General features: G+C 42.5%; 1 protein-coding gene across 1 annotated transcript in view; it reads right to left on the bottom strand.

The window, feature by feature from the left end:
• Positions 1-26,746, bottom strand: part of ST6GALNAC5 (ST6 N-acetylgalactosaminide alpha-2,6-sialyltransferase 5) — a 162,417-nt gene that overhangs the window by 11,008 nt on the left and 124,663 nt on the right. The window contains exons 3-4 of the mRNA XM_036347083.1: positions 9,375-9,784; positions 3,735-3,842 (exon numbers count right to left, since the gene is read on the bottom strand). Of these exons, the coding sequence (XP_036202976.1) occupies positions 3,735-3,842; positions 9,375-9,784 (518 nt within the window). The remainder of the gene's footprint in view (positions 1-3,734; positions 3,843-9,374; positions 9,785-26,746) is intronic.

Raw genomic sequence — 26,746 nt, 5'->3', positions numbered from 1 at the left:
AAAAGTATTACAGATGTCCCCTTTTTAATTTTGTTGTTGTTGTTGCTGTTTTTCTTCCCATTGACCCCCTCCTCTCCGCACCTGGCACACCCTAGCCTTTGCCACACTATTGTTTGTGTCCATGGGCTCTGCATATATGCATATATGTTCCCCGGTTAACTTCTCCTCCCCGACCCCCTCACCCCAACCTTCCCTCTGAAATTCATCAGTCTATTCCACAAATTGCTTTCTCAAAGGCAACAGTTTCTGAGAGGCAGAAATGGTTACTTTCACCCACATCAGCACCCTTTCACGAACGCACTAAAGAGCGAGTAGAGGACAGGACCTCTCATTCACATAATACTTAGGGAGCATCGCTATCGGCCAGAACAGTAACTATCCGCTGTGCTTGCACTAGTGCTCCAGCTGCGAGGCAAACACACAGTCTCTGCCTATGAGGAGTGTACATTTATTTATTTATTTATTCATTTATTTATTATTTTTTTAAATATATATTTTTATTGATTTTAGAGAGGAAGGGAGAGGGAGAGAGAAAGAGAGAGAAACATCAATGATGAGAGAGAATCATTGATTTCCTGCCTCCTGCATGCCCCACGCTGGGGACTGAGCTCGAAACCTGGGCATGTACCGTTGACCAGAGTCGAACCTGGGACCCTTCAGTCCAGAAGCTGATGCTCTATCCACTGAGCCAAATTGGCAGAGCGGGGAGTGTACATTCTGGTGGAATGCCACCAAAGGCTCTGTTCTCACAAAACCTCCCCTTACCACTTTTGGCCCTGTTGATATCTTACTCCTTTAAGATCTAGACATCATGAAACATGTACCTGCATGACACATGGCCCCGTAGAGTCCTCAGCTCCTTTCAAAATAAAGACAAAGGGGGCATGCTGGGCAGTTTGGGTGTTGGGGCCGTGGAGGTAGGGCTGCCCATACTGGGTGGAGAGTTCCCTCTCTCCAGCTGCCTGCAGTCAGAGCATGTCCTCCACGACCTGGGGACCCCTAGCCTCACTTGCTTATAAAGACATGGACCCCCTGCCTACACCTCTATTGCTGGATAACAGCCAGGCAGAGCAGCTGGGAGGACCAGGCCAGAAAACCCCCGAAAAGTTTGGGGGTGGAAATGATCAGACCAGTGGAGGAATTGACTTACACACTGCTTTTTCATTCTTTGGTTACAGATACTGTTTGCAAGCATCCTTTGACTCTAAGAGGCTTTGCCGTGTTCATTATTTTTTGGTGTGGGTAAGGCTCATCGAGGGCTGTGTCCTATTCTTTGAACTTCCTAAATTCTCAGTACCTTTTAGGGTAAATCTCATGTCCTCAGGATAAAAATAGTAATAATTTCATAGACTAGTATCTTATGGTATAGCAGTAATGCATTAGAAATAATAATAGTCTTTCCTGAGCACTAATTGTCTGTTGGACAATGATCTCGTTTAATCCTCCCCATGACATACTTGCCCATGATCTGCTTACTCTTATTATTTTCTTATCACCACTTTGCAGATGAGGAAAGCAAGGCTCAAGGTCTCCCAGTTAGGAATTGGGTGCGTGGTGGTTCAACCAACATGTTCTGGAATGAAGATGAAAGGAACTTGAGCATCAGTCTGTGCTCCCCCTGGTCCTTCTCTTCCCACCTTCGTAAACAGGCATTATGACTGAGCAGGATGCCCTCTCTAGCCTAGCCCTCGCCTCTAGGGGACACCCAGCACAATTTTCCACTTGCTATGACAGGATGCTGGGCACAGGGATCCGTTGGAAGAGGGTCCCCCCCCCATGTGTTTTTATTGATTTTTAGAGAGAGAGGAAGGGAGAGGGATAATGAGAGAGAAACATTGGTGAGAGAGAGAAATATCAATCGGCTGCCCCCTGCACACCCCCTAGTGGGGATGGAGCTCACAACCCAGGCCCTGACCAGGAATTAAACTGGTGACCTCTTGGTGCAAGAGTAGATGATCAACCACTGAGACACTGGGCAGGCTGGAAGAGTTCTTCCTGAAAGCATCTTGGGAGAATAACTACCGGGACAGATGGAGGCTGAGTGACAGAAACCCAGAGCTCTGGCAGCCTGTGGAGCATGGACAATATCTGACTTCCTTGCTGGTATCATTCCATAAATTGTTGGCCTCTATGTAAAGAAGTCTTAATGAACTAACTCTAAGAGAAATGACAGGCTAACTTGCCTTTCATTTGTTTTCCATAATAAATGGAATATTTCTTTGAACATTCTCAGTCATTAACATTTCAATTTATTCATGCATTTTCTCTGTGGTTCCTACTGGCAAAATTACATAATTATATCTGCCATATAACCATGGACTTTGACAGCTCTCTGCATGCCCATAAGGACTTCTCCCACTGTCTTTGTGAGCCTGTTGGTTTGAGGAGACAGTTTGCTTTCTTACACCATCCTACCTACTTTTTGCACATAGATAGTTAAACAGGGAAACAAGGCCAGTGAATTAAGTGATGAGGAACTGAGTGGGAATCCAAGCTAACTTTTGCCATGTACTAGCCCCTGATCCAAGCACTTTATGTGTATTAACTTATTTTATCCACCTGCAACCCTATGGGGTAGAGCCTATTATTACCAACACCTCCACTCTTAATCTGAGGAAGCTGAGACACTGAAAGACTGAGCAATGTGCTCAGGGTCACGCTAGGTTAGTAAGTGGCCAGGCCGGGCTCCGGACCCTACACTCTTCCTTACTACATTATGTCACCCTCAGGGACGAGTGGGTCCAGGCACATAACAAAGGCCTGCTCTGTCCACACGTTTCATTCTCTTCCATGACCTGACCCTTACATATAAATGACGACTGTTGCTGTTGGGCTTTTGGGTTCAAAAGTGTGGGAAAAAAGTGGTCAAGCATGACTAAATACCCTTTTCTTATTCTTGCCTCAAACCTCCAAATTGTATATTTTGTGTAAAGGCCATGGCCTTCTGAGAAGTTGTTAGGTGTCATACATGTGGAGCAAGCATACATTTTACTGAACAACTTTAAAACATTCCTCACCCCAGGTTTTAGCATTTGAAGATCAGCATTGTCCATGTGCTGCCATCAGGCATTCCTAAATTCAAGGACACTTTCTGAATTTATAGGCATAACAACTTTAAATTACAGATGAGTTTTCAGTTGAGCTTACGCAAATCAGCGCATCTGTTAGGAAAGCAAATTCTGCCTGGGCACCTGCAAGGCAGTAACTTATGGTAGCAACAGAGATGTGTGTATGTTCCCGTTAAAGTAATACATCAAAATAATTATGCCTGTGCTCTGGCCTTAGAAGCAAAAACCGAGGTGACTCAGTGGTGAGGGAAGGAGGCTCAAAGGAATCTTTTAATTTTAGAAAACAGGCATTGCCGTCAAAGAAATTGCCCTCTTTAATTCATTAAAAATTACCACAGTCCTTTCAAATGAGAATCAAACTAATATTTCTTAATGCTTGCTCATCGTGAATATTATGCCAATTACTGCATTACTTTGGGTTGATAAATATTCAGAGGATAAATGAAGCCCACAAGATGGATTAATTCTCCAGCAGTACAAACAAAAACTTTCAATATTTTATATCACATCATTAAATGCTGTTTGTTTTTCTAGAACCAGCACTTGGGACATGTTAATTAATTGCTTCAAGAAGACAGACATGTTTTGTGGTTGACATTTGGAATCAGATGTTTATAAACCCCGCACGACACTGCTGGTGAATTACACTTGCTGGATCGATCCTACCTGCAGAAGTCCGGGGGCACCATGCCATACACATTGATCCTGTCGCAGAGCTCCAGTGCGATGGTCATTGTGAACCAGCCAGTGCTGAGCCAGGTGTTGGAGATCTTCCTGGAAGCAACAGCAGTTCAGTCTGCAGACTTGGTAAGATAATCATTATACCCACCACCATCTTAGACCCTTTCTGGAGTAAAGCTGAGAACACACACACACACACACCGTCTCTCCATTTGGTAAATAACTGGACCTTTTTACTCAAGAGATCGCTCCACCAATGCCACCATGTTCCACGGTACAATCATAAATGATGATGAGCCATCATGGTAGACTTGTGACACTAAAGGATGCTCAAGGGACTTCCTCATCATCAAAGATGATGGTCAATGTTTCAGTGCTCAAGTGCATATTGCCACAAGTCAATTTCCTGTCAGATGATAACCCCCTTGTGTCAACTCTTTATTAACTAGAATAATTGACGAACCAGAAATATTCCTTGTTCATCAAGCGGTGTGGATAATAAAGAGCTCATTATATCCGATTAGACGCACATGTGTCTATTAATTGATTGTTCTTTCAAACAATCTAGTTCAGCGGTTCTCAACTTGTGGGTTGCGACCCCTTTGGGAGTCGAACAACCCTTGTCCCCAAGGTCAGACTGCCTGACTCTGCCCAGCCCCACCCCACATGTGATGTGGATAACAGGACTGCAGAAAAGCTTTTCTACTTGCACTGTGTGCCACCCCTCTTTCAGAAGGAAGGATTTTTGTTAAGCAGGTTGCATTATTTCCATTTCACATGAAGAACAAAAAAAGGGCATTTTAAAAAGTCCTTTCTTTTGTCAAATGCTTGACAGGAATGAGTGATTTAGTCACTCTCAAATTCATGGCTTCAGCGTTCTGGTGCTTAATGCCTTTATTAATTTTGTTTTCTGTTCCATTGTATCCTGACCCATTAATAGCCCAGGAAATACATTGAAAAGCTCCTCGAGATGAGGACACCATGAGTTTGTATCTTACCAGCTTCTGTCACTAACCTGCTGAATGACCTGAGGCAGATTATTGCTGGTCTCTGGGCCTTGATTTCCTACCTGCAAAGCGGGCATGGGAAGCTCTCTCTTCCTGGGCTCTTTTGAGGACTTAATGAGAGAACACCATACTTAAAAAGTACCCAGTCTGATGTGTTGTTACATGGAGATCCCTTCTTCCTCTTTGGGTTGCTAGGTTGGATCAAATGGGCTAAATAATTCAGCATCCCTTCAGTGCGTTTTAGGAAGCACCAAGAAATGGATATCCTTCCAACACTCTGCTACTCACTCTTGTGTAGGAGCCACCATCAGAAGTCAGGGCAGTAATTACAACATTCTAGAGCAGCGGTTCTCAACCTGTGGGTCGCGAGCCCTTTGGGGGTCGAATGACCCTTTCACTGGGGTCGCCTAAGACCATCGGAAAACACATATATAATTACATATTGTTTTTGTGATTAATCACTATGCTTTAATTATGTTCAATTTGTAACAATGAAATTGGGGGTCACCACAACATGAGGAACTGTATTAAAAGGTCGCGGCATTAGGAAAGTTGAGAACCACTGTTCTAGAGCCTCTAACTTATGTGTGTATTAACAATCACACGTCTTCTCACCAGGGATATTTCATCAGACCTTTGGGAATGAAGGAGGTGAGATAGAGCAGAAATGACTAAACTGGAAGGGAGAAGGAAAGGAAATTCCTTGCCTCAAATTAGAGCCTGTCTTCACATAGGTGGCTGTGACAATGGGATGGATGGCCAGGTGTTCTAGGCTCAAACAGGTGGAGTGAATAGCTGGGAGGAGCGGAGCCCAGATCTGGAAAGCCTACCCATGTCTCTATGCTTTTAGAGTTGTCCGAAACACCATGAGGGTATTTCCAAATGGCAGAAGATCCCCCATGATTTTGGCTTTCTTTTGTGTGTTGTAGTAGTGATCACAAGCTACAGCCTGAAATACAGGAGAATATGGCTTACAGAGAAAGGTTTTGTGGGTAAAAATGGGAAGAATACCAAGTGGAAGACTAAAGAAACTAAAGAATTGTTTAAAGTGCCACTTAAAATTCCCCAGACTTTCTAAATAATAGCCTTTTGGGATCACATGCTATAGAAATGCAACTGCTTTGTGCTGTCTTTCTTAAAAAGATCTGAATTCTTTTTTCCAACAAAGGAATAGCTACTGTTTTTACATTTAATCAGCTGTAATGAAGGAATATGAAGAGCTGTCATGTGCTTATTAGGGAAAATTATCAGATATTCTTTTATATGATGAAGTAACACACTGAGCCGATAATTCCATAGTGCACACTAAATTACAATTAAAGGCCTTTCTGCTCCACCAGAATCTCATTTATAATCTCTATGGAAATATTCTTCCTGCAGTTATTTCATTTATGCTTCCTTTATTTAATTACTATAATATTGGTTCTGAATCATATTTTCCTAATGTACCCTTATTCAATTATAAAGTTATTTTCAAGTACAGTTACTTTCTAATGTTAAAGAATACCACTTGGCCAACTATCTCATTTGTCATGCTTCTTAATTGCAGATTGTTCCTGAGTCATTTTTTTCTCCACTTTGAAGTAGGGTGAAACTTATATAAATCAAAAGCCATTGAATTATTCTATTTCTTTAAAATATTAGCCTGAAGTGAATGTCCTATCATGAGATGGACACAATTAGATATGCCATACTTTGTGTATCTTTGATACATGCTACATTTTTGTTGGGTTTCAAGAAAAGCTCATATAGAGGAAATACTGTGGGACCCTAAATGTTTTGTGTGTTAGTTTACAGTAGTTTTGTTCTGAAGGGCTGTTTTGGACTTGGTTCTTTTAGCTTGGAGTAAGTTGCAGGTTAAGAATATAGACACATGAGAATATTGAATCAATATAATATTATTTTCTTTAAGATAGTTTCCTAAAGGTAAGAGGCACAGAGATTCTAGAAGTTGCAATGTACTTTGGCATCCTGCAAATCATATGTGCGATTCTCCTGAACATGGACTATGGAGCCTCAAACATGAATGTCTGCATATGAGGGGCGCAGTAGCCAATCCAAAAGTTTGGTTTCCTCCTTCCAGCTGGACTCACTTGGGAGACAGACCTATTGAGCAACAGGCTCCACTGGCCAGAATTTGATGAATTTAGTGAGTGAGATATGTCTTGATGTGAAATTATTTCCTAAAGATCCAAGTGAAGGGTAGAATGACTAGTCTCCAAATTTACAACTTAAAATGATTTCTTAAGAATATCCATAGCAATAGTTAATTATCCTAAATAGCAAACACTGCAGCAGTGTTTTAGGAATATTTAAAATTAGCCAACAACCATTAAACTAAAAAGAGAGATGTGCTTTCTATTGAAAAGATTGTTTCTGCTTCTTTAGAGTTTTCTAACCAGTCAAAAATGAAACTATAAATAACTCCCCTCATTATTCTTCCCTTATAAAATGCTCTCTTGATTAAATAACTCACTTAAATGAGTGACATTCTCTTTTATTTGTGGTATTTAAAGGGCAATAAGTGACTGGATTTCATGGCAGCTTGTGACGATGACCTATGTGATCTGCTGGTTGGGCTGACCAGGAAAGGAGGCCACAGTGCCAACAGCCAGCTCCCCTTCTCCTCTTTCAATCAGATGCCACACCCACTCCTGCCTAGACCAGCTCACAATGGTTAAAATGTTTCCAGGATTTAAGAAGAAAGCTCTGCCTGGTCAGTGTGTTTCAGTGGTTGAGCATAGACCTATGAACCAGGATGTCATGGTTCAATTCCTGGTCAGGGTGTATGCCCGGGTTGAGGCTTGGTCCCCAGTGTGGGGTGTGAAAGAGGCAGCCAATCAATGATTCTCTCTCATCATTGATGTTTCTATCTCTCTCTCCCTCTCCCTTCTTCTCTGAAATCAATAAAAATATATTAAAAATAAATAAAAAGAAAGCTCTTCCAAGCAAAGAATTTGGGAACAATTGGTTTTGTTCTCCAAAAATGAGCTGCCTAAACTAGCCAGATAGTGGATTTAGCACTTTATATTCTTTATTTATCACATCTCTTTAGTTTTAAGATATGAGATTGAGTCAGCAACAGTTGTAAGGGAGGGAGTAAATTACATGATTAAATGTATGTTAATTATAAAAGTACATGCTTGGAATTAAGGAAACAAGGGAAATTTAATTATTAGACCAGTCCTTTGAGGCCTAGTCCCTATGTTCATTTCACATGTGAAGTCACTGAAAGACTAGCTAACATGTCTAAGGACACACAACTAAGGAAGGGGTAGGGCCAGCTGTGTATTTGAAATACAACACACTGCTGCTTCTGATGCCTAGCTGCTCTTTTTTTAAAAATCTAGATTTTGCTAGCTCATGAGCCTGCATGTCTGCCTCATCTCTGGCTGTGATCCCCACCTCACCCCCTCCCTTTCCCCCCTCCCCTGCAGCTTTAGGGAACTTTTCTCCAATTAAGGGTTAAGGTCAGAGTTAGGATTAGGGTTCTTCCACCTCTGACTCCTGTGCCCATAAGGAAGTTTCTCTCTTCCCTTCCCAGGTTCTTCTTTTCCTGGATAAATAATTATTGGCTTAGTTCTCAGCTTAAATACACCTTTCTGAGAAAGCCTTTCCCTCATTCCTCATCTCCTAGACCAGTGCTTTTCAAAACATTTTAACCTACAGTGAGAAATACGTGTTACCTCGTGATTGAGCATATATACATACGTGTGTATGCATGTGTGGTTTTCATTTCATTTCATTTTTTGAAGTGTGCATTCAGTGGTTTTTAGTATATTCAGAAGGTTGTGCAATCATCACCACTATCTAATCCTAGAACATTTTTGTCATTTCATAAAGAACCTTCTACATATGTCTAAAACCAAAACAAATAATATTTAATGAAGCAATATTTTGGGAGATGAAGGCTAATAGTGTCTGTTGTATGTCATTCTTTCCATTACATAAAAAAAAAAAAAAAAATCCTGCCGTGACTCACTACGCTGACTTCATGTCCCATTACTGAGTTGTAACTAACAATTGGAAAAGCTTTCCCTAGACTAGGGCAGGCATCCTGTCCTGCTCATCAGAGCACCACCTTCTTCCCCTCCTGATGCTCAGCACACTGGCCACTTCTCGGTGCATGTTCGCCCGCCCTGTAAGCTTTATATTCCAGGAAGGGAGGGTCTAGTAGATCTATCTTGTTTTTTACTACATCTCTGGTGCCTGGTGCAGGGAAATAATAAATATCAGCCAACTGAATAAATGCTTGCATTAGAAAAGAAAAAACCAACCCATATGTTTCTTTTTGGTCAGTGTTCACACAAATGAAATGAAATGCAGTAAAGCTATTATCTCACACTTGTTACCAGTGTGAGCCAGCAGCTGTGTGGCCTCTTCCTCACGAACATGGACTTGGCCCTGACTTATCCATACAGCTGTCTCATTTCTTCATTTCACGCTGCCTTACACATTCAGCTTGAGCAGCCCAGTTTCCAGGAGGACCTGCAGATGAGCTCTGTCAATGGCACGAGCAGGGGGGCCACAGTAGTTGCTTGGGGTGAACCAGCCAGCGCCAACATTTCCTTCCCCTCCCCCGTGCCCCTGCAGGGACCCCCAACCCCGCCCTCTGTACCTGTCTTTGCCAGTCTCCCGCTTGAAGAGCTCATCGAACTGCAGCATCTTGTGGCGCGTGATCATGAAGGCCTTCAGCCGGGGCAGCACCTGGCTCAGCAGGTGCAGGTTGTTGTACACCTGGCCCTTGCCGTCGCGCCGCATGTAGCTGCTCGGGCCCCAGAAGATGAACACCGTGCCCTGGCTCACGTTGAGCAGGTCGTGGCGGTTGCGGAGGATCCTCTGGATGCTGGAATGGGCGATGACCCTCAGGCTGGTGCGATTGCCCACGTCGCGCCCGTAGCCGCGCGTGGGGGCGTCATTCATGCGGATGACACACTCGGTCTGGTCGATCTGCGGGCCCTGCTGGCTGCGCAGCAGATGTCCCGAGCTTGTCACCAGGGCACAGTCCCTGCAGTGCATCTTCAGGGGCTGAAAGGCACGGGGAGAAGGACCCCATTAGCGGCAATTTCAGGAAAAAAGCTCAGAACAGTACCTGGCATTGAGAGACCATCCAAAAATATATTAGCCAAAGCAACCACTCTCTCCTTTGTGCTGAGCCTGGCTGTGCTCTACAGAGTCCCTTTTACTAGTACTTTAGCACAGCCCCTTCCTCATCCTGTTATACTTACTGCACACTTCTACAGACCCACTGTCCCTCACGAAGGTATGAACTTGGAGAGATTCTGCTTTCCCTGTCTATTTGCTTTCTTGCTGCCCAGCATAGTTCCTGTCACCTAAGAAGAATTAGACGTCAAGTGAATGATAAATGTGCGTTAGAGATTCTGCCATGTGTCAATTATCAATCCAAAGTGATTAGCACTGACTTACTGAGTGCCTGCAATGTGCTCTATTTGGGCTGATAATCCCAATAGCAGCTACAATTTATGAATGATCACTGTACCAGGTCCTATGGTAAGGATCAGGCTCAACCCCCTGCAATTGCTATTTTTACAGGTCAAACAGTGGCTATTCCAAATGGCTCAATCTAATACTGTATTTTAATGATATCAAGGTAACATGGGGACATTAACTATCCTCGGTTAAAGATGAAAAAAACGGAGACTTGTGATTAGTGGTTTGCCAAAGTCCCACGGCTAATAGGTGGTGAAGACCAGGCTGGGCCCATCCTGTGAGCCCCTCGCAGTGAGGTGGCTGACCTCAGGTGCTCTGGTTCTGAAGACAGAACTATGGCTCAGGAAACTCCCAGGGTAAAGGCAAGTCTAACTCTATGCTGCACTAAATTGGATCCAATGTCCTGAGACTGTACAGGGAGTCAGTGTATCCTGTTCAAAGCTAACAGGGAAGAAGGGCTGAGGCCCCCCGGGAAAATCAAACAATGCAACTTTCCTTCCAAACCTTCTTGATTGTCATTTTCTTGGGCACTCACTGGCCTGGGCCTCAGGCCCTAATTACATTATCTTCCAACAGCAACTGAGAGATGTTTCTCATTAAACACGAACAGGGGAACGTTTAATGTGTTAGCACATAGGTTGTTCAGAAAGCAAATCATTGGTTCGGGGGGTTGAAATGAGCATCGCCATTGCAGCTGTCGCTGTTGGGCACTACATGGCCAGGGCTTCCACGGGGCACACCTGTGTTCACTGGGTGAGGTCTGTGACTCTGAGCTCCAGGCTCTCTACATTTTTTAAGATGGACCAACTCAATTTCTCTCCCTCTACCCTTAAACAGGACAAAATGTCATTCCAAAACTATAGCGTCTCAGGAATTACAATTTGCATGTCTTTCCCCAGGCTATGCTTAGATGTTTCTTTTGGATAAACATATTTGTACAGCATCCAAGAATACCGATCAACACTTAACCTTCAATAAGGTGAATTAAGAGCATTAAAGCTAGGTCACAGCAATTTGTGGTATTGTCTGTTCTTCAATTTGGGGGTAACTTTGGATCCAGAAATAACTGGGTTTGAAAGTGTGACTCCATTACTTGCTAGTTCTGCATCTTTGGGCAAATTTCTTAACATCTCTGAGTCTGGTATCCTCGCCTGTAAAGTGGCTGCAACCCTCCAGCTGCACCGGGAGGTCACTTTTCTGTCCCTGAAGGCTGCCCATCTCCCATCTCCTCACTCTCACGCCAGGACATATTCCTTCTGCTGTTAACTCATCAGCATTTTCATTCTTACCTTTCTCTTTTAAATTGGTGACAGAGAGCATCAGGCAAGAGGGAAAGAGAGCTAGCACTGACCCCGGGCTCCAGGCTTTGCTAATTTTTGGAATATTAGTTCTAGATCTGTGAGATATGCTACTGGTATTTTAATAGGAATTACATTGAATCTATAGATTTCTCTGGGTAGTATGGGTATTTTAATAATGTTAATTCTTCCTATCCAAGAACACAGTACATGCTCCCGCTTGTTTATATCTTTCTCAATTTCTTTCTTCAGTTTCCTATTTTTTTTTTTTACCACAGGTCTTTTACCTCCTTGGTAAATTATTCCTAGGTACATTATTTATATTTGCAAAGATAAATGGGATTGTTTTCTTAATTTCTCTTTCTAGTAGTTCATTATTGGTGTATTAAAATGCCATTGATTTCTGCATATTAATTTTGTATCCTGCTATTTTACCAAATTCATTTACCAGTCCTAGTTGTTTTTTGGTGGAGTCCTGAGGATTTACTATATACAGTATTATGCCGTGTGCAAATAATGACAGTTTTACTATCTCCTTTCTAATTTGGATGCATTTTTTTTTCTTCTTGTCTGATTGCTGTGGCAAGAGCTTTTGGTACAATCTATATATATATATATAAAAACCTAAGTGACCGTTAGGACCGAACAACTAGAATGACCGGAACGACCAGTCGCTATGATGCGCACTGACCACCAGGGTGCAGATGCTCAACGCAGGAGCTGCCCCCTGGTGGTCAGTGCGCTCCCACAGCCAACCTCCTGTGACTGGCCAACCTCCCTCCAGACAGCCGGCCCTCCTGATAGGCCTCGATTGCCGGCCGTGCTGAGGGACCCCACCCATGCACGAATTTGTGCACTAGGCCTCTAGTGTTGAATAAGAGTGGTGAAAGCAGACATTCTTGTCTTGTTCCTGATCTTAAGGGAAACACTTATTTTTTGCTCGTTGAGTATGATGTTGACTGTGGGTTTGTCATACATGGCCTTTATTATGTTAAGTTATAACTTTGCTGAGAGTTTTTATCATAAATGGGTGCTGGATTTTAACAAATGCTTTTTCTGCATCTACTGATATGATCATGTGACTTTCATCCTTAATTTTATTTGTGATATATCATGTTTATTAACTTGCAAACATGGTACCAACTTTATATTCCCAGAATAAATCCCATTTGATCATGGTGTATGATCTTTTCAGTGTATTGCTGCATTTGATTTGTTAATATTTTGTTGAGGATTTTAGCACCCATGTTCATCAAATTGGCCTAAAATTTTCTTTCTGTGTAGTATCTTTATCTAGTTTTGGAATTAGGATAATGCTGGCCCTTTAAAATGAGCTTGGTAGTCTTCCCTGCTCTTTAATTTTTTGGAATTGTTTGAAAAGGATAGGAGTTAATTCTTAGAATATTTGGTAAGATTCACCTGTAAATACATCTGATTTAGAACTTTTGTTTGCTGGGAGTTTTTTTTGATTACTGCTTCAATTCATTAGTGCCATCGGTCTATTCACATTTTCTGATTCTTCCTGATTCACTTTTGGAAGATTGGATGTTTTTAGGAATTTGTCCATTTCACCCAAGTTGCCCAATTTGTTGGCATATAATTGTTCATAGTATTTTCTTACATTCCTTTTTATTTCTGTGGTGTCAGTTGTTATTTCTTTTCTTTCATTTCTGATTTTATTTATTTGAGTCCCCTCTCTTTTTTCTTGGTGAATCTGGTTAAAGGTTTGTCAATCTTGTTTATCTTTTCAAAGAACCAGTTCTTGGTTTCATTGACCTTTTGTATTGTTTTTTAGTCTCTGTGACATTTATTTCCACTCTGATCCTTTTTATTTTCTTCCTTCTACTTAACACTGGGCTTTGTTTGTTGTTCTTTTTCTAGTTCTTTTAGGTTTGGGGCTATATTGTTTATTGGAGAGTTTTCTTGCTTCTTGAGGTAGCCCTGTAATGCTAAGAACTTCCTTCTCAGGACTGCTTTCACTGTGTCCCACAGATTATGGGTTGTTGTGTGTTCATTTTCATTTGTCTCCAGTTAATTTTTGTTTTTTTTCCTGGATCTCATTGGTAACCCATTCATTGTTCAAGAATTGCTATTCAACCTCCATGAGTGGGTGCAGGGGTCAGCCCTCTCTGTGCAGATGAGTTAATTTTTAAAAAGAGGGAGTGCTCAATGATGTCATAAAACTTGACAGGACAAGTGAAACCAAACTTGGAAAGTGTTCTTTGGATTTGGTGGCCTTGACCATAATAGTCTCAGTTGAACAGAGGTAGCAGAGTCTGATTATGGTTGGATATGAGGAAGTAGAGGCTGAAGCCTGGCTGCCAAGGGCTGATAGAGGTTTGATGGTGGAGCAGGACAGATCCCCAGGACAGACTCTGATGCTTAAGATGACCAACTCAACTGGTTTGTTAGAGGTTGTTTGGGTTTTAGCATTGAAAGTCCTGCATCTCAAGAAACCTCTACTCATGGAGAAGCCCACTCAAAAGATCCTACAAAGATGATAGGGGCATCTGTAAATAGCATGCAACTCATTGATGATTAGGCACAGGAAACCCAGGGTCTAAAGCAGACTTTATCACAAATCAAGCACTTGACCTTCTCACCTGTAAAACAAAAAGAGGACCAACTAGCTACTTGTGACCAAAGGACCGTCATTTGTTCATTCACTTAAAATACATTTTCCTAGCACTTAATACACCCCTGAGGTGCTATGTAACTTAATAGATTTGCTTAATAATGTCACTTTGTAAGATTTCATTCCACTGGACCTGAAGGGCATTGGAACCTGCTTTTTCTCATCAGACTCACCTAGAATTATCATCCTGAATTTTCCAGTGTGATTTATAATTTCAAGACACCGTGCTGATTTTATAGGAGAAAACAATCCGAAGAAGAGTCCCAGCATCTCTTTCTCCCATGATTAACTATTCTGCTGAAACTCTCAGATCACAGGCTGGTTGGCAAGTGAAATCCGTGTCACCTTATAGAGATTCCAAAACCTTCTCTCTCTTTCTTTATCCTCAGCCCATGTGAGTTCAGCTTAGGCCCCTTTCAGAGAAGACCAAGGCTCCTGCCTGTGCGACACTGACCCTCTGTGATTAGTGGGCATCACAAACACACTGGGGTCCACCCACTCCCAGAAAGCCCTCCCCCATGATACCTGCCCAGTGCCTTAGCTTCGAGGTATTGATTACCTTGGACACCAATACCCACTCTCTGCGTTGTGCAGATGCACCAAACAATGCAGAAAATAAAAGGTGAAGTCTGAATTATGCCTTAAGTGTTTTTTGGTAAGTGGTGCCAATAAAATGACAATAACGGCTCTAAACATAATGTTACACTTCCTGCGGCTGACAAGAGCATGTGCCAAAGGCTGAATCACTTCCAAAGGAGGAAATGAAGTCTGTTTTCTGCATTTGGAGGGACTAATGATGTCTTGAGAGGCAGAATGATTACAAATTATACTGTGTGACCGTTTCTTGGGGTGTGATGCAGTCCTCTGAGAGAGCCACGATCCTGCTCGTCTCAGTACCTTTATAATCCTTAGTGTCTTAATGATATGGGTGGAACTACTCGTGTTTTGGTGAGTTAAGATTCCTTGCAGTTTTTGCATGTTCTCCCCTCGAGCATTCATGTGCTGGCTTGCATCACTTGGTGGAGTGTGGGAACGTGAGCTTTGGGCTCCGCTAGGCAGCCTAGGTCCTTATAATAAGGAGATAAAACTCCAACGAGGAGGCACCCAGCGAACTCACTGCCCATCAAGGCCTCCTCTCTGACTCCTCCTCACAGTAGCCAGCCTCCCTGATTCCTGGTGACATTGCCCTTAAACACCCATTTGGTGAGGTGTTCCATCCTTTGGTAGAAAACATGGGAACCCATATTAAGTCACTTTAATCTTGGTATCTGACCCACAAAAATCACCCTGTTAATATTGAATAGATAGATGGATCAATATATAGTGAGTGAAACCCAACCTCCTGCCTTCTCTGTCCTCTGAGAAAACCTATCTCCTGAGACATAAAAAGAAGACATAATGCGGTGCCCTCACCAATAACTTGCCCAGGGACCCAGCCCTTCATGTTAACGCCATGGAGAGGAGAAGGGGGAGTCACTGTGGGCGTCTCTGCATAGAAGAAGGCTCCCGCCATTTGCCTCAGGGCAGCCACTCGGCCCAGGGAGCTATAATGGCCAGAGCCCAGGGAACTGCTTGGAATTAATGGCTGGCTGAGAAAATGGTCCAGGACACAGTGAGGGCCATTAAGCCCAGCCTGTTATTAATCCCCAGTAAGAGCTCGATGCCAAGGTCATTAGAGCTGTTGTGAGGTGAAAAATGCCCGGGAAAATCTGCAGCACACAGAGGAGTAACCGCCCTCCAGCCCACTGATCTCGGAGCTGCAGGCCAGGCCCCAGAGCCGGCGGGACAGGAGCCTGCGGGAGGCAGGCGGGCTGGCTCTCTAGAGAGAATGCATGGATATGCTCACACACACACGCACACACATGCGTGCACATACACACACGCGCACACATGCAAACACAAAGCTTACCACTTTACTTCTGCTGTCACTTTTGCTTTATGATAACGTGTAAGCATTTGTCTTTATCCTGGTACCTGGGACAGTGCCTGTAACTTAGTGGGGGCTTGTGAATGATTAAAAGGTGTGAATGAGACTCTCCTTCCACCCTCCCACTCCTCTCCACGACCCCTCCCCCCCAAATATTCAGGGAATAGGGGAGCATGACAACTTTCATCACAACTTATTCCTGTGGGCCGTGGGGACAGGAGCAATCCCTGCCTGACAAAGCACACGCGGGGAATCTGTCACAGCCCGAGAGCAAGAGCAGACAGACTTCTCCCTGGGACCCAGCCGGGGCCCCTGGAGCTTTTCCTAACAGAACAGACCAGGCCAAGTCAAATTTCACTCGACACCTAAAACACCCGGTGACGTCCTTGCAAACATTTGCGACACAGCAATCTTGGGCTTCACTTTTCAAAATTCTGATTTATGTGGCAGAGGGAAAGGGTACCTCGGAGCACAATGTCCATTAGCTCAGTAATGAGACCAGTCTTGCTCTGGGAGCTGCCTGTTGGTCTGGAGCAAACAGAAGATGTATGAAATGGCTTCAGGTGTTTTGACAATCTCTGTACTTTCCAATCTGATGTTTTCCTGTAATTACTGGGCTTTTATTAGCTGTCAAGCTCGGTTCAGCCTGACACTGGGTATAAGCCACTTTGATTATGTAATGTGATTCACCAGGAAAATGTTACCCTTCTAAGCTGTTCCTTTTCCTCTTATTCAATGACAAGCCCACCCACCAGCCTTCACTGCCAAGATGTCCTCCGCTCTCCATGCAATGCCACCTCCATGATTTCCATCTACCAGCTGGCTAAGGACGAAGGGCTCCATGGGCAGGAGGCAGTACTGAGCAGTGTTTAAAATCTAGCATTTGGAATTACTGGCTTTGAACCTGCTTCTTCTACTCCTTAGGTGGATAATTTTGGGCCAAGTGGCTTAGCTTCTCTGAGCCCCCGTTTCTTCATTTGTAATTTAAATATCATCAAGCCCACCTCAAAGGGAAGGTTTACCATGTAATTTAATGGCATTCCTTCCACCCAGTTGCTCAAAACAGAATTCAAGGACCATGCTTGATACCTCTCTTTCTCTACCCGCTACAAGTCATCCAATCCTGTTGGATCTATTCTCCTACATACATCCCACATCCTGCCCCTTCTTACCATCTATGGTGCCACCAGCTTTATCGAAGCCACCACAATCTCCCTTTAGGCTCTCGCTGCAAACTCTTAACACTACTTTCCTCATTCCTCTTGTCTCCATGAAGCCCCTGGGGTGCCCTTTAATATATAAATCTGATGATGTCACTCAACTGCTTAAATCCCTCAATGGCTTCCTATTGCACTGGGAATGAGAAACCAGACTCTAAGACATGCAGTTTCCATCCTGTCTCTCTCTCCAGCAACACCTTGTACAGAATTCTCCATTTCTCCATTGCCTGCTGTCGGATGTGAACTAGATTAGCTATTCCCCCTGCCCCTCCCCAGGTCACTCTTCTCCTGATCTTTGCATGACTGCTCCTTCACATTCAAGTGTTCCCAGGTAGGCCTTCCCGACTCTTTAATCCATACTGCCCCCTTTTCTATCTCCTGCCCTTCTCTCCATTATCCAGATGTATTTTGTTAAACTCATGTATCACCACCTAAATACTCTTAATGATGGCTTGTGTGTTTAATGTTTACTAGTACTGTCTTTCTCCTTTACTAGAATGGAAGGTCCGTGAAAGAGTCTTTTTTTTTTTAGCCACACTGTATCTTCAACACTGGAACAGTGCCTAGCACAAAGAAGAACTTCAACAAATATTTTTGAATAAATGGATGAATGGAAAGGCATGTATTCTGAGAATCCGGAAACATCAATTCAAAAGACTATATGCACCCCTATGTTCATAGTAGCGTTGTTTACAATAGCTAAGATCTGGAAACAGCCCAAGTGCCCATCAGTAGTGGATAAAAAAAAAGCTGTGGTACATTTACACAATGGAATACTATGCAGCAATAAAAAAGGAGGATCTCTTACCTTTTGCTATAGCATGGATAAACCTGAAGATTATTAGGCTAAGTGAAATAATCCAGTCAGAGAAAGAGAAATACCATAGAATCTCACTTACATGTGGAATCTGATCAACAAAATAAACTAACGAACAAAATAGAAACAGAGGCATGGGCATATGGACCAGACTGATAGGTGTCAGAGGGGAGGCTAGAGGGGGGACTGGATAAAGGTGAAGGGATTACTTAAAGAGCATATATGCATAACCCACAGATACAGGCGACAGTGTGGTGATGGCCAGCGGGAAGAGCGGACTGGGGTTGGGTTCAGGTGGGCAAAGGTGGTGGGGGAAATGGTGTTAACAATAAAAGTAAAGGGCAAATAACTGGGGGGAAAAAGAAAAGGTATGTAGAACCTACCACAGTGCTTAGCACATGAAGAATATGAAAGAGATGTGCTCATTGTATTTAAGTGTCACTGTCTGCTAGTAACCAATGTCTGATATTTTCTGTCTGGGTAACTAGATTGATGTTTCCTAAGGGAATCTCCTGCATATGTCATTACCACCTTCAGCACTAGGTGACCTTCACAGAGAGGCCCAGGAAACCACATTCGCTTTCTTTTTATTTATTTAATTGCATTCTATTTTCCAAGTGTCTTTTTAATAACTTTGCTGATATATAAAACATAAATTCAATCCTTTTTACTATATTTACAGAATTGTGCAGCCATTACCACAGTCTAATTCTAGAACATTTCTATCATCCTGAAAAGAAACCTCATGCCCATATATAGTCATTATCTATTCCCATGCCCAGCCATAGGCAACAACTAATATACTTTTTTCCTCTACAGATTGGCCTTTTCTGAACATTTTACATAAACAGAATCATATAGTCTTTTGGGTCTGGCTTTTTCCAGTTAGCATACCTAGAAGTGGAATTATTGGGTCACATATGACAACTCTATGTTTAACATTTAGGGAAATTGCCAAATGGCTTTCCAACGTGGCTACACCATTTTACACTCCCACCTGCACTGTATAAATAAGGGTTCCAATTTCTCTACAGGCTCATCAACACATTATTGTCTCTCTATTTTATTATAACCATTCTAATGGGTGAAAGGAAGTTCTCATTGTGCTTTTGACTTGCATTTTCCTAATGGCTAATGATGTGGAGTATCTTTTCCTGGGCTTATCTATGCCATTAGTTTTCAAGTTTCTAATTCCATCTATTACAATCCCATCTCTGCCCTAAATAATTCACACCAAGTGTAAGTGCTTCTGTTGAACTCTGGGTCAACATTCTGCTGATTTCTGCAGTATCTTATAGGTGCAGATCCCAGTAGCTGGAGGAGGGTGGATGGTCTAAGGAGAATAGAGAGAAAGAGGAGCCACTTAATCAACACACTTGTCAGGAGAGGTAAATCCAAAGTAAAATGAGGTGAGCAATGGCTGAGTCATATTTTTAAGTCATATTTTGTAAAACTGCTTTGCCACATGACCCAGCAATCCCACTTCTGAATATATATCTGAAGGAAATAAAATCAGAATTTTGGAGCGATATCTTCATTCCCATGATCATTGCAGCATTTCCCATAATAGCCAAGATACAGAAACAATCTAAGTGCTCATTTATGGATGAATGGATAATGAAAATGTGCCACATATATGCAATTAAATAGCATTCAGCCATAAAAAATAAGGAAATTCTGCAATTTATGACAACCTGGATGAACCTGGAGGATATTATGCTAAGTGAAATAAGCCAGATAGAGAAAGACAAATACTGTATTATCTATGTGACTTTACAAAATCTAAAAAATATATTTTAAAAAGTCAAACTCATGGAAAGAGAGTATAATGGTGGTTGCCAGGGCCAGGGGTAAGCAAAATAGGAAGATGTTGGTCAAAGCGTCCAAACATTCATTTATAAGATAAATAAGTTTTGGGGATCTAATATACAAAATGGTGACTATAGTTACTTGAAATTTGCTAAGAGAGTAGATCTTGAACATTCTCACCACACACACACAAAACACACACACACACACACACACACACACACAGTAATAACATGAGGGATAAATATGTTAATTAACTTGATCATGGTGATCATTTCACAATGTGTATGTATATCAAATCATCACATTATTCACTTTAAATATATACAATTTTACCTGTCAATTATATGGCAATAAAATTGGGAAAGAAACAGATTGTGATAGCTGAAGTTAGAAGATTCACTTTACCTAGCTGATTATATTGAAATGAGTTTCTTGGAATTACAGAATAGCATTACTGGCAGAAATCTCAGAGATGATCTCTGCCAATAAATTCTAATGCTATGGTTCCCAGATCAGCAGCAACAAGGAAGTCTAGGAACTTGCTAGAAATGCAAATCCTCAGGCCCCACCCTAGACCTTCTGAATCCAATGTTCTGAGGTGGGTCTCAGCAATCTGGGTTTTAACAAGTCCTAATGGTGATTCAGATGCATCCTCCAGGCTGAGAACCCCTGGACCAGGCCAGTACCCCCATTTTACAATGGAAGAAGCTGAAACTCAGGGAGGTTATGTGATTTGCTCAAGGTCACATGCTAAGGGCAGCACCTGGGATAAGCCCAGGTTTCCTCACTTGTAGATCCCTAAGAAAATCCACTATGTCCATGGACTGTTCAAAGTCACTGGGGACTCACCAAAGGGGAATCATGGATTAATAGTGCCTTTAAGATGGAACCTACAAATGGAAGTGTTACAGTAAAGACAGATAAATAAGAAGAAACAACCCTACTTGACAAGCCACACTCAGCAGGGCTGCCTGCCTCTGCACCACTGGCCTGCTTATTCGGAATAAGCTTATTTGGAATAAGCTGTATAGCATCTCAACACCCTGTGAGAAGGAAGACGCTGAATGCCTCTGTGCATGGCTGGGGGCTATTCTTGCTCCAGAAGTTGAGCTATAGCGGCTTCTCTCCAGCCACTACAACCCCTTGGGGTTGTGGCTAGACAGTAACTTCCTGCTCATTATGGGTTAAATCCTGTTCTCCCTTCAAAAGAAATGTTGAAGTCCCAAACCCAAGCACCTACCGCATATGACCTTATTTGGAGAAAGGCTTTTTGCAGATGTAATTACAATGTAAATCAAGATGAGGTCATATTGGATCAACATGGGCCCTAAATCCATCACTGGCATCCGTATAGAAGGAGACTCAGAGACACAGTGCCACCGGGGAGAAACCATGGATGATGGAGCCAGAGATTGGAGTGATGTGTCTGCTGGCCAAGGAGCACTGAGGACTGCCAGCAACCACCAGAAGCTGGAAGATGTAAGGTAGAATTCTCCCTTTAGAGCTTTCAGACAGAGCACGTCCCTGCCAAAACCTCAATTTCAGATTCCTGGCCTCCAGAATTGTAAAAGAATACATTTTTGTTGTTTTAAGACACCCGGCTTGTGGTAATTTGTTCTGGCAGCTCTGGGAAATGAATACACTGCCACCCACCCTCCCACCAGCATCTCCACCCACCGATGCTGCTTCCTGGTCTCTTGGCTTTCACCCTTACAGTTCAGTCGCTGCACAGCTGCCAGAGTGAGATTTCAAAGCAGGAAGCATGCCATTCCCCTATCCTGCTTGAAGAATAAAATCCTATTCTTTACCTGGTTGGAGCCTTGCCTGCCTCATGCCCCTCAACTCTTTCTACTCTCCATTCTCTAGCCCCATTAACCACCAATCTCCGTTCTGCCCCTGGGAGAGACCGGGTGCTCCTTCTTTTGTCTCTGGCCTTTGCTACCCCAGTTATTCACATGCTTGGCCCCTTCTCATCTCTCAGGTTTCAGATTAAAAGCCTTCTCCTCCAGGAGGCCCTCCATGACTGCCCTAATTGAAATGGGCCTTCCCCACCTATCATACCACAAAGATATTAACCACTAGTAATACTGACAAAATGTTCAACTAATGTGCCAGGCACTGTTCTAAGTACCATGCATGCCTCATCTAACTTAATCCTGAAAATAGCTTTGAGAGGCAGGTTCTACCATTTCCCTTAATTTACCAGGTAAGGATGTGGAGGCACAAATTAATCATCTGTCATGATCCTGTTTGTTTTCTTCATACTATGACCTCTAATGATTTTCCTTCCTTCTTTCCTTCCTTCCTTCCTTCCTTCCTTCTTCCTTCCTTCCTTCCTTCCTTCCTTCCTCCTTTCCTTCCTTCCTTTCTTTCTTTCTTTCTTTCTTTCTTTCTTTCTTTCTTTCTTTCTTTCTTCTTCTTCCTTCCTTCCTTCCTTCCTTCCTTCCTTCCTTCCTTCCTTCCTTCCTTTCTATCTATCCTAACCACTAAAACATGAGTGCCGTGGGGCAGGGATCATGATATACCCATGACATATACCAGTGCCCCAGAGATAAAGAAATCTCTTAATACCTCACTGCTTTACTTTCTCGGCAAGAAGTAGGTAATTTTTCTTTGTCCAAAACAGGCGTGGATGAGTTGTCAGTGAGACAAACCTGTTTCCAGAGCCCGTTTCTTCTCTGTGATGCTAGTGCAACGGTTGATGTTACACACCAGCTCACCTCACAGCCTTTCCAATAACTCCCTGTGGTGATTTCCTTCAAAGGTCACTTACATGCAATTACCTCCTCCAGGAGGAGATTAGATGTAAAGGCCTCCTGCGCTCATTAAAACAAACAAAAAGATGCATTTTCATTAGAGCGAGGTGATATCTAATGCTGCCAGACAGGCCTAATTCCACAAAGCTGTCTTCTTCGGCTTCTGCCACATTTGAAAAGGCCCTAAGATAAATACAGCATGGCCCACATCTGGAAAGATAACTAAAAATTATGGCCAAAGGCAAGAGAATGATGAGAGTGTAGAAATTCCACATATAGCTGAATTAAATGGGGGGTGAGGTGGGGAATGGAAGCAAAGATTTCAGTTGAGCAAATGAGAAAAATATGAAATTGAACATTACATTTGTAGGGTTAAGGTGGCAAAAACACTGTCTTGGGAGTCAGACTTGGGTTCAGATCTCAGTTCAGTTATCTGTTGGTTGGTACTTTCTTACTCTCAGCCTCAGTTTTCTCATCTGTAAAATGGCCATGATGGACACGTAGTAAGGAGTAGCTATTATGACTATCATAGCTTATTACAGATACTAGAAGAACCTTTCTGAATAAAGTGTTACCCCTCATGTCCAATCACTCACAGAGCCTCTCTCTCTTGAATTTGCTCATTTTTATCTATCTGTACTTTGCTCCCCCCGACCCACCCCTGGTTCAACCCGACATCTTCACCCAGTCACTGCCATGCCTCCTAGGCAGTCCTCTTACATCTACTTATTTTTATTTATTTATTCATTTATTTTATTGTCTAAAGTTTTACATATGTCTCCTTACCCCCAATTGACCCCCTGCCCCCAGCCATTCCCACCCCGGGCAAGCCCCCACCACCCCAGTGTCTGTGTCCATTGGTTATGCTAATATGCATGCATACAAATCCTGTGGTTGCTCTCTAACCGCCCCCCACTCCTCTACTGTTTGTCTCTGGAGCTATTTGTGTTCATCAAATTATGTTGATCATTTTATCCATATATGAGTGAGACCATGTGATATTTATCTTTCTCTGACTGGCTTATTTCGCTTAGCATAATGCTCTCCAGTTCCATTCATACTGTTGCAAATGGTAAAAATTCCGTCTTTTTTATAGCGGCGTAGTATTCCATTGTCTCTTACATCTACTTCTATCTATTCTCCACACCAGGTAGAATGGTCTCTCTAAAATGTACATCTAATTAGGACATGCTTTTGCTTATTATCCCTAAATGGCCTCCTGCTGTTTTGAGAATGAGGTCCTTCCAGGGGCTTACCAGTTCCTGATAGCTTGCCAAGTCCTGAATCAGCCACCCTCTTATGGCTCTCCACACTCAGTAACACTGACTCCGCTGGACTCTGCAGCTCCACATGGCTTCATCACTCAATCAAAGCATCATTTCCTCAGAGAGCCTTCCCTAAACTCCCAGGCTAGCTTAGTATCCTGTTTCTCCCTTTATGATTTTATCACATCTGCAATTACTGATTCAATGTCTCTCTTCCCCACAAAATGGCAAGGTTCTTAAGAACTGGATTCGTGTCTCTGTTGGGTCACCAAACACAGGTCACCACAATATCCCTGGGATCTAACATATAAGAAGTGTTTGCTAATTATTTGCTGCACAGGTAACTAAATTGGTTCAGAACCATAGCCTCTCTCCCAGGCTTTCTGTTTGGGATCCCATTTCCATTTGCCATGCCCAAGTGTAGACCAAGAAACAAACTCGTTCAAAAGAGAATATTTGATTTGGGAGAAATACTCGTTTTCTCACAGAAGACTGAGTAGTACAAACTAAACTGAACACACTGAGAGCTTACTTCTACTTACTTTATTATCTAAGCATAAAAAAGTTTCCCAAATGAGTCATTATCTGAGGTTGTGGAGACTGACTACTGCCAAGTAGCAAGTAACCAGACTGTGTCAGTGTTGACACTTGGGTTCAAGCTGATGGTTTGTTTACTGAGCTGCCTACTTTAGGGGCTCTGAGAATATAGGACTGGTCCTCAGAAGCCCAGATAACAGCTCAGCACCCCAGCTGGAAGCACATGAGTAAACAAAATCATAATTTTTCACTTTGCCAAGCTCAGTAAACACCATCGTGATGAGCTACCAGTGAGGCAGCCATTAGCTAAATAAATAGAGCACGAGGCTAGGAATAGGATTATGGATGCAAGCACAGTCTACTCATTTGCTGACCATCGATGGACATTAGCTGTGATGTAGTAGGGAGGTACTTTGCCATCTGCTTTCATTTGCTAAACATGATGCCTCCTCTGGGCCCTAGAATGACTTTCCTTGTATTAGTAAAAAAAAATCACCTTTTTTCTTCTTTTCCCATTTCATTTTCTCCACACATAGTTATTAAGGACCTACTGTCTGTGTCATGGAACCTCTTGGGCAGGCTGCCCAGTATACAGCTGCCTTCACTTCTCTGACTATACCCAAACAGGCAGGGATACAAGGAAGCTGCTTCCTAGCAACAGGCATCCTAGTTCCTTCAGGAAGTCTGGGAGTGGATGAAGGCAGAAAGAATTGATAGTTTCATTGTTTATAAAGGTGTTTGTTGTTATTTTTAGAAACTTGGAAGACTTTTACCCACTTTTCTTTTTTTCTTGCTATTCCTCTTTTTGGCTTCATTCATTTATATTAGACTAGAGGCCCAAATGCACGAAATTCGTGCAAGAGTAGGCCTTCCTTCCCTCCGGCTGCCGGCATTGGCTTCCCTCTAGTACATGGGACCCGGCTTCTTCCTACCGTCCAGTCTAATTAGCATATTATGATTTTATTATTATAGATTTTTCTTTAGATCACACTCAACCACATTAGTAGATCTATAACTCCTTGCAGACTTTCAGGAATCCTGATTCATGGCTACAGTCATCCACTCTGTGGAAATGTCTCCTATATTCTGACTCTTCTTCCATCTGTTCCTGAATTTTCACTCCCTGGAGTCCTGGGGGTTGTTCTTATTTCTGTTGAGGGTGCCCATGAAAATCAGGTTTTATAAGTGCTAAAATGACAATAATAATGGCTACCAATTTTTACAGAGAAAAGTTTTATATTATTAATATTATTATCTGAATTAACCCTAAGGTAAACCAATAAGGTCTATATTATAACGTTGGTTCATATTTGAGGAAACAGAGATTGGAGGTTAAGTTGCTCAAGGTCATAGAAACATCCCGTGTTGGCACCTAAGTTAATCCCACTCCCAAGTGTGTGCATGCTCTTTTGCCTTAACAGGCAAAACAGAGTTGAAGAGGAAGGACTGGAAAGAAAAGTCGATTAAAGAGTCAAGGGAAAAAAATGAAAGTCTATGGAGGGGAGGCAGTCATAGAAAACAAAAATGGCAGGAAAACAGAAAACATTAGAAAACAAAAATTAGAGGCATCGAGATGACACAGTGACTGTGAAAATTCTTAGGCGGCCACAACAGTTAAAGAAGAAACTTTGCAGAACAGCCCAGAATCCTAGAGGCATTCAGTGCAGGAACAAACACTTCCACACCTCTCTAAAGCCATCTGTATACAACACACTGCATTGTGATAAGTGACATGCATAATGGAGAGTCTAAGTCATCAAGAAAAGCTTAAATTAACTTAAGCTCTGTTCACTTAGGTGGGGAAGTATAAAATCAATTTAGAACCTTCAAAAAATAACTTAGACAAATACGAGTTGGTGCCAAAAGGAACCTTGCTTTTATGTTATTTTAAGCCTCATTTGCTCATAAAATTCATTCCTCAACCATGCTTCAAAATGAGGTGCTAGACTACTTTGAGAAGTTATTGCTGAAGAGTAAATAAGCTTTTCTTCCCTCACTCAGGTGTTAATAGACTTTTCACCAAAATTCTTGCTTCCCTTCCATAGTATAGTCATAGATGGAAGTGACTGCCCAAGCAGGGACTACATTTCTCATCCCCAGGCTTCTAGGGGGAACCCTGTGTCTCCCGATGGAATTGAAACGGAGGTCATTGGAGAATTTAAGAAATAGGTGCCTTCTCCACTCTCTTTCCCCTTTGGATGCCTTGATATGCTTGGTACGGTGAACTTGGAAGAGATGGCAGAGCCGAAGAGTGGAAGGAGAACAAGTCCCT

This window comes from Myotis myotis, unplaced genomic scaffold (genome assembly GCF_014108235.1).
Source record: "Myotis myotis isolate mMyoMyo1 unplaced genomic scaffold, mMyoMyo1.p scaffold_m19_p_2, whole genome shotgun sequence".
Taxonomy (NCBI): domain Eukaryota; kingdom Metazoa; phylum Chordata; class Mammalia; order Chiroptera; family Vespertilionidae; genus Myotis; species Myotis myotis.
This window is presented reverse-complemented; position numbering and strand designations above follow the sequence as displayed.